Source organism: Cetorhinus maximus, chromosome 4, assembly GCF_964194155.1.
Source record: "Cetorhinus maximus chromosome 4, sCetMax3.hap1.1, whole genome shotgun sequence".
NCBI lineage: Eukaryota > Metazoa > Chordata > Chondrichthyes > Lamniformes > Cetorhinidae > Cetorhinus > Cetorhinus maximus.
In genome coordinates, this window is record NC_135882.1 from 98,162,037 (window position 1) to 98,174,183 (window position 12,147).

Sequence of the window (12,147 nt, forward strand, 5' to 3'; positions counted from 1 at the left end):
TTAGACGGTTCTTTTGTTTAATTTATCTGTGTGTGTTTGCTGGCAGATTCAGGCAGTTAAGTTTGGGGAACAGGCATGCAGTTGCAGCTTTGCTGTGGGGTAGATTGCATTTAATTGGAGTGAGAGAACCACAGGAGATGTTAGTCACTTCGGCCAGCACTTCAAATAAAGAAAATACTAGCTTCATCATTAAGCACATGGATGGTGGGTGGGGTTCAATTTCAGTTTGGATTTTGAGAGAAATGTAGCTGGAAGATTTGCTTTAGCTTGCAGCTAGTGGAAGAAATTTACAGTGGTCCTCATGGTACCTTTTGGCAGAAAGCAGTCAGCTTAAATAGTTAACTTAGAAAGAGCTATACAGATTCTATGGGGGCAGACAGTGGGGGAAAACAACTGATATGTCCAAAGCCAGAACAAGGAGCTGAAGAATCCACAGTCATGAAGTGTTTAAAGAAAATTGGACAATTGCTTAGCCACAAGCTAATGGGAGGATTCCCATGTAATTGGTACCTTGAGGAATAGCTAGAATACTAGGGAGAATTAAAGTAAATTCTGGAGGGCTGTGGCATACCTTTTGGATATTTACTTTTAACAAAAGTGTATCAGTTTATGTAAATTTTACATGGAATGATTTCAAACAATTGCTTGGAGGACGTTTGAAGGCATGATGGATGTTCAGTAATTACTATGATTATTGTCATGAATTTGAAAAAAAACTACCTTATACATTATTAAAATTCCACCAGGAGTTTTTATCAGAACGGTCGTACTTCAAAATGTACAGATAAGTATGGAATTTACATATATATTTCTTAAGGAATTAAAATTACGCTATACTTTAGCTAATGATGGTCATAATAGAGACATGTTAGCTCAATCTTAGCAGCTTGTGTAAATGATTCACAGAAGAATAAATTATTATTGTTATTTTTATCTATGACAATGAATTCATTTGTATTATCTTGCTCATGAGTTCATATTTTTGTAGTTCAGAGGCTTAACATGGAAACAGTAAATACTCAGAGTGTATTGTAAAAATAAGGGCATTTCCACTACAAAAATTATTTCACATAAAAATGATTTGCTTTGCCCATTTGAATCCTTAATTTCTAATCATCATATTCCTTATCTCTAATATCTTGGATAAAGCGCATGTCCATAACACTTAAATGTCTTGTAAATCCATAAAAATTCCCATCTTTGGAAAGCAGAAGTATATTGAATTGTAGAGGTGCTTTCACAGAGATACCTCCAATAAGAAATCTTATGTACATTAAGTTCATCAGCGACACCCCTCGTTCAGGGAGCATCTCACGACGATATTCGGTTGCAGTCCATGAGGAAACTTCAGCACTGTACTAAAATGAGCAAAGCTACCATATTTGGAAACTCTTTAGATTTCAGTTCAACTCATTCAGCGACTGTTGTGCATTATATGGCACAGGAGAAGAATGAAAACTGACAACTTTTCTCCTGAACTGGAAGCCTGGTATCAGAATCCCTCATGGCTGTGACATGTTAAATATTTATCTTCAGCAGAGCAGCAACGATTCTTTCAAAATGGACAGAAAGGAGCCTGTCAGTTACTGTACTTGGCCTTCCCAACAATAGACTGACTTCCAACATAGAGAGGATCCATGCAAGCAACCTTGGCAGCAAAGAAGGAGTGTATACAGTGCAGTACTGCAAAAAGGTTGGAAAATTCCAGCTCCTGCAATCAAAAAGGAGGGAGAAAATATGTATATATTCAAACATAGCATTGTGGTTTATGATTAAAGCAAAAAATAAAAGGGCTAATTCTAACCCTGCCTGTCGCCAGACACCAGATTGGCAGGTAGTTAAAATTACTCACGGGACTCAATCGCCAACGCCTCTCACGATCCCACATATTACAATTTTAACTTGCTCTAACTGAACAGTTGAGAAGGACTCAACAAACCAATGGGTTCCTTCATTAAACATACAAATTGAAACTGGATGACATTATTGGGGCCAGATTGCTATTGCAACCATCTGACTGAATAAGATAGTGGTTGCAGCTTTCTCACAGGCTAACCCAATGGGAAGAAGAGTTGGGGCCAGGAGTGGCATAGAGAGGTCATTTAAAAAAAAAAATCCTTGCAGGGCCAGTTGCAACAGCTGTTCTGCTCCTTATTAAATGCAAGTATGTTTGCCATTTCCTTCTTCCAGTTCAAAGATCACAGTAAAAGTACATTAAACCATGTCCAGCACAAACCTTCCCAGTGATTGCAGACTGATAGAAAACTAACAATACAACAATAGCAGTTTGCATTTACATTGCACCTTTAATGTGCAAAAACATTCCAAGGTACTTTTATAGAATCCTAATTAAACACAAAGCTATTCAAAGAAGACATTAGGAAATGTGACTAAAAGCTTGAATAGAGGGGGTTGTAAGGAGGTAAATGAGTTAAAGACAGAGAGAGTTAGGGAGGGAATTCCAGGACATAGAGTTTAGAAAGTTGTAGGCATGACCAATGGATGGGTTGAATAGATTTTGAGATGCACAAAAGGATAGATTTTGAAATGCAGAGATCTTGGATGGAGCAGATTGTAGAGATAGGGAGGGGTGAGGTCAGGACAGGATTTAAATACAAGGATGGTATTTGAAATTTAAGGCAGTGAGGGATCAGGAGCCAAAGCAGGTCAGCAAAAACAGTGAAGATGAGTAAGTGGGATTTGGTATAGGATAAGGTATAGGCATTTTATGTCCCAGAGCTGACCCCGTAGCCTCTCCATCGCCAGCACTGTTCAATTCCACCTCTGTAACATTACCTGTTTCTGCCTCTGTCTCGGTACATCTACCACCCTCCACCCTTGAATTCCCTGTTCCCCTGATTCATGCCTCATCACTGGCAACTGTGCCTTCAGTCACCTAAGATCCACATTGTGGACTTCCTTTACTAAAATGCTTTGCCTCTTCATTTCACTTGTCTTCTTTAAGACACTCCATAAAGTCCACTTCTTTGATCAAGCCTTTCTTAGTATCTCTTCTATGGCTTGAAGTCCTTTCATTTTGTGACACATTACAAACATCTTTTGAAAGTCCATGTACACAGCATTAACTGCACTACCTTAGCTAACACAGTCCATAATGTTAATTTTGCACAGTGTCTCAGGGTACCAATGGGATAGTTGGGCCCTTATTCTAGTTGGTAAAAGTTGACATAGGTTTATTTAATTGCTCCTATCATGAAACCAGATAAAACTGCAACTCTCCTATCATGAAACCAGATAAAACTGTAATTCTCTGTGGAGGTGATTAACTGATGTGCTTTCTGGAAGTGTCATCTTCAATGGGAGTGTTGGGGAAACAGAATCAGTCCTACAGATTAGTATTTAGAATATTAAAATTAAAATGATGTTTAATAAAAGGGAGAAGGAAAACTTGGGAATTGCAAAGGCAAGTAGGACAGAAGTAAACTTTCAAAACAATTTTGCTTTCATTTATGCATTTTAGAGGATGTATTTCAATGAAAAAAGTTGATATTACAGAAATAAAACTATTCCTAACATTTCAGTACTATACTGCAACACTGGGAAATTTTTCAGCATCGCAATGTCCATGAAATGTTACAAAGAAATGTTTGGCCTTGAAAGTGACTGATGGTACATAGATTGGTGCTATATTTCACATTGTAAAAAAAATCAGAGCAGTTTCACCAACATTTTCCAATATGGATTGCTTCCCAGTTTTTGAATATTTATGATTTTTCCATACCAATGAAACTAAAATATCCAAGCAGTGCCAGAGTTCAGGAATTGCATAACAGTAGGCATGTCAGCAAGTGCAACTCAGGTCACTCTAACTTTGGAGTTCAGCCTGCCTCTTCCCTCGTTAGAATATTGTTACAATTTCTGTAGAGACCAATAACTTTTAAAAAGACATTTGAATTTCCAGTGACCAACTTAAAGGAATCGCACAACAAGACTTTAAGTTATAAGACTTTTATTGCAACTGCAAAACTAAAACCAACTTCAACTAAACATTACTCAGTAGGCAACTAATGCTTTAAATTACAGAAAAGGCATTCCTTATTAGCGTTTTAACACTCTCAAAAATCCTACTCCACACTTCTACCTTACAGCACATTCTCCGCAGAATTGCAGTTTTTACATCTAGCGACCATTGAAGGTCCTTTCCCCCAGGCTCCTGAGAAATCCCAAACAGGCTTCCAATAGTAAGGCTCACTCAGGTGATTTTTTTCCCTCCACACCAGGTTGAATCTTACAATCCATGGGTTATGTCTCTTCGGCCATAGAATGTCCTTCCACCCACATTCTGTCTAATCTAAGTGTTGCATTTCTATGTTTGCTTGATACAAATTTACCAATCTCGCACAGGACTGACAAACTAAACATAAGCTGGGTTTATTTGAAGATGTAGTACAAGATTGTTCAGCAGACAGATTTGTTTTAAAGATTGAACAGCCATGGTTAACAGGAAAGTACAGCTGCAATTCCTTCACACCACATGCTGCTAGTTAAACTGGTTCATCTGAACAATATCTGCTGGTCACATGGTTTACATTCTGGCTAATTACTCATTAGCATATTCTCTCATAAAGCGATATAACAACATTCCCTTTTTACCCAAGATAACATTACATATATTAAGAGTGAAAATACATAAATGTTAGGGTAGTTTTGAAAACTATTTACACAAAAAATAAATCTCTGTTCAAGAGTTTAAGGATTTAAGAACTTGAGAGGTTAAGTGTCTGTATAACATAGAGATGGTTTAAGAATCCGCTTAGATCTTGTGATGGTATGGGGCCTTAACTTCAGACCTCCCCAGTGTCAGGGTTGGGGCGGGGGTATCCCACTGGGGAAGCCCCTTCGGAGGTTCACAGGTAAGGTTTGCATGACAATTACCCAGAAGTGCAAACTTCCCCTGAACAATTCCCCTGCACTGGGAACCATGCATATCCCTTAGATAATATAACCACCGTCAACACCCCTTTGTCCTTTTGTCTATGACACCTTTGGCAGTCTCCTCTTAGCCTCCACCTATCACTGGCCCCCTATCGAGCTCTCCTGTCCCATCCCCTTCTACCAGCTTATATTTCATCTCATTTCTATATGTCTTAGTTCTGATGAAGGGTCATATGGACTCGAAACGTTGACTGTGTCTCTTTCCGCAGATGCTGTCAGACCTGCTGGGTTTTTCCAGGTATTTTTGTTTTTGTTCATTGAATTCATTATGTCTGCCTTGGACGCACTTGAGATATCCTTCAATTGTCTGATAATCGGAAACTTGGATAAGTAATCGGTGGCTAGGAGAAAGTCATCGCCATGAATAGTGAATAAATCTGTTGCGATTTTAGACCAAGGGTACAATGAAACTTCATGAGGGTGTAAAGGTTCTTTGTGTTGATGTGGCCTGTGTCTCTGGCATGCTTCGCACATCCACACTGCCTTCCTGATATTATTGTTGCTCCCTGGTCAGTACATAGTATACCTTGCCAGGCGTCTTGTTTGCTCTATGCCCATATGCCCCTAGTGTAACTGTGACAATATGTCCTGGTGAAGAGCTTTGGGTTCAAATACGTTTTCCTTTGAAAATCCTATCTCTGGAAATACCTAGGGGCTGCATCTTCCGGTCAGCGAGCAGGGGGGTGGTGGGGGGGGCCTCTCGCTGACGCATAAAATTACACAGGGTGACGTTGGGCGGGTGTCCTGACATCACCCCATGTCATTTACATTTTCAGGTCGGCGGGCGAGGAGCCGAGTTGGCTGCGTGCCCGCTGACCTGTCAATGGCCACTTAAGGCCATTAATAAAGTAATTGAACTAATCAATGGACCTGCCTGTCCAACCTTAATGTTGGCGGGCAGGCCTGGAGCCCAGGCGGGCTTCAGAAAAAACATGAAACCTCATCCATGGGCGGGATGAGGTTTCATGAGGGATTTAAAATTTTCAGAATATTTTAAAATAAAAGTTATGGACAAGTCCCAACTCGAGGGGACATGTCAGTAAAATTTTTTCTATTCTTTAAACTGGTTTTCACATTTGAGCTGATTTCCCTGAGGCAACACTTTGCCTCAAGGGGATCCGTGTGTTCTTCCGTGTGCTTGTGCAAACGAGCGCACAGACCTGCTCAGGGAATTCCCCCCCACCCCCCTGCCCGCATAGGGAGTGTACAGCACTTCTGGGTGGACGTCACGCTGGGCGGGCCTTAATTGGCTCGCCTACGTAAAATTGCGGCGTGCCCCCGACTGGGGGCGCCGATCGGGAGCCCGCCCGCTTGCGCCCACTCCCGCACAACCCCCCCACAACGGGGGGAAAATCCTGCCCCTAATTCATCTCTCTGTGGCCAAAAATATCTCAGGGTATCTGGCACTTTGTGTATTGTATCGGGCCAGCCTTGTACAAGGACCCTCCATAATGCATTCAGTCGTGGATCATTTGCTGCTTCCTTTTGCAATTGGTTACATTTAAGTTTACCAAAATTCATCAGATCAACCTTGAGCACATCTTCAACTTGGATGTCTACACCATCTACCTGTAGGTCTAGTGAGACATCCGTGGTTTATTTTTGGATTGGATAACCTGCTCAGTGTGTCTGAAGTAACTATTTTGCTACCAGGTTTATAGTGGGCATCAAAGTCATAGCCCTGTATTTTTATCAGAAGTCTTTGTAGCCTGGGTGGCACACTTGTCAGTGGCATGTGCCAGATCATTTCTAATGGTTTGTGATCAGTTTCCACACTGAATTGCTCATGTGGAACTTTGTGACACTGAATATCAGAGCGAGTGTCTCACACGCTATGTTTGAATAATTAGATTGTGTTAGTGATAGACTGTTGGAACCAAATGCAATTGGTTTGCCGTCTTGCATAAAGCATGCTCCGAACCCTTTTTGAGATGCATAACCTCTAAGATTGTCTCCTTTCTTGGGTGGTAGTATTGTAGAACACATGTCTCTCCTGACAATGCCTTATGTTAAAGCAACGCGAACATGTGTTGATGGTTTTCTGCCATATATAAAGAACATCCTTCCTTAGCAGCTCTCTACGTGATGATGCTCTATTGGCAAAGTTGAATATGTATGTTGCTAAGAAGTTGAAAAATCCGAGGCATCTCTGCAAGTCCTCTTTGTCTTGGGGAGTAGGCATGTCTTGTACATCTTCAAGTTGCCTGGTTCAGGACGGATCCTTGAACGTGGATAGATAGAACCGATAAAATTAATCGGACCCACATTCACCTGGCATTTCTTGCTGTTGGGGCCAAGGCCTTCATGACGAGTTGCTGCTATCAGTGAGTGTAGATTTTGCTCATGCTCTTCTTTGGTTTTGCCCATCACTGCAATATTATTGGCGATGCATATGCATCCAGGAATATTTTCTGTAAGTTCTCTCCATGTACTGCTGGAACAGATCCTGACTGATTGATAAACCAAAGGCTAATTTCTGGAAGCTGTACCTGCCGAATGGTGTCCTGAAAGTAATAATTTCATGAGATCCCTCTGCCAAGTGAACCGGCCAAAATCTATGTTTGGCCTCCAACTTGGAGAAAAACTTTGCTCCTGTGTATTTGCGGTTAACTTCCTTGAATGTTGGAACCTTGTGTGGTCACCTCTTTAGAATGAGATTTAGATGTCTTGGGTCTAAGCATACCTGGATTGTGCCATCTTTCTTCGGTACACATGCATTGGAACTGCACCAGTCAGTGTGCTGATGCAAATGATAGATAATGCTGTTAAGTTCCATGTATAGGAACATAGGAACATAGGAGCAGGAGCAGGCAATTTGGCCTCTCGAGCTTGCTCTACCATTCAATTAGACCATGGCTGATCTGCTACCTCAACACCATCTTTCTGCACTATTCCCATAACTCTTCATGTTACTGGTATCCAGAAATCTATCAACCTCTGCTTTGAACATACTCAATGACTGAGCCTCCAAAGTACGTCTGGGGTAGGGAATTCCAAAGATTTACCACCTTCTGACTGAAGACATTCCTCCTCACCTTGGTCATAAACGGCCTACCTCTTATTCTGAGAACTCACTCTTTAGATTCTCCTGTATGTGCACACTGCACTTTCTAGGAGGGTCAATCGATGGAATTACATCTTCTTTGAGGTGTAGTGCAGCATAACCTCTGAAGTTCCCTATGGTGCTGAATCTGTCTGGAGACATTGATCTTAGGTTATAGACTAACTCAATGTGATTATTCTTGGTCTCTTCTGCTGTGGTTGATATCTTGATGATCTTGTGTAAGGTCACAATGTTGAGTTCCAGACACACTGGAAACTGCTACTGCTGGTCTGCTCATGTCCACCAGGTAAAATACCTATGGTTTCCATGCAGGCTTGCCATAGCTGCATTTCACTACCAGTGTACCTATGCAATGAATGGGTGACCCATTGTACGCAGTCAGTTTGTCTGACATAGGTTGTATCATTGACTTCCAACATTCCAGATACATATCCTTCAGGGTTCTGACTAGTAAGACATCTGCATTCACTCCTGTGTTGACTTTGGCTGTGAGCATGTGTTTGCCGCTTTTCTTTGGGCACATGTTTATGGTAACAAAAGTTTCTAATCATTTGACTTCATCTAGCATTGTGTCACATCCACAATGTGGAAAGCATGTTCATTTTCCAGTTAAAGAAACTTCCACTCTGCATCTGCACCCCGGTCTCTCTTGCTGTCAATCTCATGTATATGAACTATGAATTAGGAACAGTAGTATGCCATTCAGCCCTTTGAGCCTGTTCTGCCATTCAATAAGATCATAGCCGATCTGGTTATGGCCTCAACTCCACTTTCCCTCCTCCCCTTCAATACCCTTTGACTCACTTGTCAATCAAGAATCTATCCATCTCAGCCTTAAAAATATTCAATGATCCTGCCTCCACTGCTCTCTGGGGAACAGAGTCCCACAGACTCATGATTCTTTGAGAAAAAAATTCTCCTCATCTCTGTCTTAAATGGGAGACCCCTTATTTTTAAACTGTGTCCCCTAATTCTAGTCTCTCCCACAAGGGGAAACATTCTCTCAGTATCTACCCAGTCAAGTCCCCTCAGAATCTTAGGTGTTTCAATAAGATCCCCTCTCATTCTTCTAAACTTCAATGGATACAGGTCCAGCCTGTCCAACATAAGATCTTCCTCGTAAGATAACTCCCTCCACCAGGAATTAGTCTAAACTGCTGCTAATGCAATTATATCCTTTCTTAAATAATGATTCTAAAATTGTACACAGTACTCTAGATGCACTACCCTATACAACTGTGGCAATACATCCCTACTTATATATTCCCCTTGCAATAAACAACAACTTCTTAATCACTTGTTATACCTGCATAGTAACATTTCCTGATTCATGTACCAGGACACCCAGATCCCTCTGTATCTGTGCAACCACTTGTTTCCAATGGCTGTCTTTATTTTCACTGCTTGTTTGTCCAATTCTGTGATGGATAAATCTAAAAAGCATGGCTCCATCCTTTGTTTAAAAAGCCTAAATTTGGATAGAACATCTGTGGCTTTCCAATTCATTGTGGGGAATTTGGTGGTCATCTTCCTAATGTATCCTGTCTTTTACGAATGCTGTCAGTGTGTAGCGGATTTGTAGCTTCTCTACTCCATGGGGATATTCAGCAATGCAGCAGCTGCATGTTTTTCTTGTTCTCACCCCTCTTTTTTTGGCTGGAGCTTGGATTATTTTCTGTTTCGCATGCATTCTGGTTTTTGCATGGGGATGGCACCCCAGGACATCATGATAGCCATGCAACTTGTACTGTCTGACTAGAAATTGCCCAACTCAAAATGGACTGCCCAATTCACCACTGATCTGGCTACCCCAAAAATCAGATATTCACTGCTCTATTGTACAGCAGGAAATCTTGTCTGTTGTTTTTCCTATTATCTTCAAACCTTCACCATTTTGTCTAAGAGGAGCCATTGCTGCTCACCACGTTGTATTTCTATGTTTGCTCAATATAAACTTACCAATCTCACAGAGGACTGGTAAACTAAAAATATGTTCGGTATATTTGAGGATATAGTATAAGATTACTTAGCAGACTAATTTAATAGAAAGATCCAACAGCTATTGTTAACAGAAAAGTACAGCTGCAATTCTTTCAAATCACATGCTGCTAGCTAAACTGAACGCTCCTTTGAACAATGTCTGCTGGTCACATGGCATACATCCTGGCTACATACTCATTAGCATATTCTTTCTTAAAGCAATATCACAATAGTAGCTAACAGGCAATCAATATTTTTCCCTCAGCTGATAGCAACAACTTCTCTCTCACTCTCTTTCTGGGAATCTATCTCACCCTCTCCCTCCGTTTGGGTCTGAGTCAGGAAGTTTGCAATAGCAAGAACGATGGCCATACTTGTACTTAGATGTTAAACCTGGCATGTGGATTTCTATTGCACTTGTCCTGAGCATTTGATCCCAATGGTAACCAGGCCACCAGGTTTGTTATCGGGCAGAACTAGGAGCAGGTCACATGAACCTCTTCATTACCCCATTTTACCTTGAAATAGAGACTGTTTAAAATATAACCCGCTTATAAGACCTTGCATTCATAACAATATAGTTACTCTTGGGGCCCGCCCTGGATCTGAATGCAGGCCAGAACTTTACTTCAGGCCAGCAAGTCCACCAATGGGAATACAGGGGCAATTTTAACAGTGGGGGCCAATTAACAAGCTATCACCAGGACTGGTATCCAATTTAGGACAAACCAGAAGGCCAAAGAGGTGAACACTGCTGAGGGAGAAGAGGAAGGTGTCTGCATGTTGAAAGGCCCTCAATGGATGGGTCTGAATTTTTTTTCATGCACTGTGGCCAGTCAGGCAGGCCCAGCGATCAGAAAGGTGAACTCTCCAGTGGCAGCATTGGAGCCAGCAGGGGTAGCTTTCGCTGCCGGAGGACTCCTCCTTGGGCCAGATGGGAAGCACCCGCATCCCCAGTAACCCACTGGGAGGCTGTCAGGGTTTACCTGCCAGTCTCCCCATGCAGTGCGGGGCTGTGTCAGTGCTGGTAAAATCATGGTGTCATTGTAAAATGGCTGTCAATTGGCCAATTAATTGAAATAATTGGCCGCCCACCTCTGGGCTGTGGGAGGCCGAGCTACTATCATTCCTGCTTCTGGGAATATCTCATGGTGGGAGGAAGGTGTCGTGTTTCCCTCCATCTCTCAGCTCATTTCTGGAGAGGAGGTCAAATTCAGCCCCTAGGGTGAACATCTATCTCAGATAGTTCTTAATGGAATTGTACATGCACAGCACTTTTGTTGGTCAAAGTCTTATTGTAAAAAAGCTGCTTTCCCAATACACATAAGGCAAAATCTGTTTCTATAGAGTTATTATTTTTTAAAATATACTATCTCCATAGAAACTCGACAGTACTACTGCACATAATCTCTTCAATTTGTGTCACATGTCAGTGGTCTGATTTCCAGAAGCCAATCTGAATAGATTTTAGATTAACAGTGCATATGGGCAGCCATGTGACATGCTCTCTGGGGACATCAATTGCCCATTCTCCAGTTGAAAACACAGGCATTGTAATCACTTCTCTGGAGAATGCCAAAGTATCTAATTGAATAACACATGTTCTTTTCAGGTGAATGTTCTCTTGGGAAAGTTCACTCATTCACTTCATTTTTTCAATCTGGTGAGTGAAGTGGACAGTTAGTCTGCCTTATTTTCAATTTGATGAAAATATTCCAGTGCCACAAAAAACATAAATGCACCACTTTTTTTTTTAAAAACACCATCAACACAGGTTTGTCTGGTCTGACACCAGTTTCACACCGCATTACCTTTGCTTCAATTTGTTTAGTGTCGATGTTCTGGAATAAAAACTTAATCTTGCTTTTCCCATCATCTGAAGAGCCTTTCAGCTGTGAAAATTTATATCTCCAGAGAACAACCTGCAAAAACATGTGAAGAAAAAGTCAATGGCAAAGAGGCTGCTGGGTGATACAATGCTGGCATTTTATTTTGTAGCATTTTTCAATTTTCTGACTGTATTATTTACTTAGCAGAAGAGCTAATCTTCAATCAAACATGCAATATGTTACAATTAACTTAGTTTAACTGGCAGGACTGTCATGAGAAATCACTGTGACTAACTTCATCACTCTTTATTCACTCAT

General features: G+C 41.2%; 1 protein-coding gene across 2 annotated transcripts in view; it reads right to left on the bottom strand.

Moving 5' to 3' along the window:
• Positions 1 to 598: 598 nt before the first annotated feature.
• Positions 599 to 12,147, bottom strand: part of sntg1 (syntrophin, gamma 1) — a 637,587-nt gene continuing 626,038 nt past the window's right edge. For both annotated transcript variants that reach the window (XM_078539715.1, XM_078539716.1), the window contains exons 18-19: positions 11,812 to 11,922; positions 599 to 1,711 (exon numbers count right to left, since the gene is read on the bottom strand). In XM_078539715.1, coding sequence (XP_078395841.1) covers positions 1,580 to 1,711; positions 11,812 to 11,922 — 243 coding nt within the window. In that variant the 3' untranslated portion in view covers positions 599 to 1,579. The remainder of the gene's footprint in view (positions 1,712 to 11,811; positions 11,923 to 12,147) is intronic.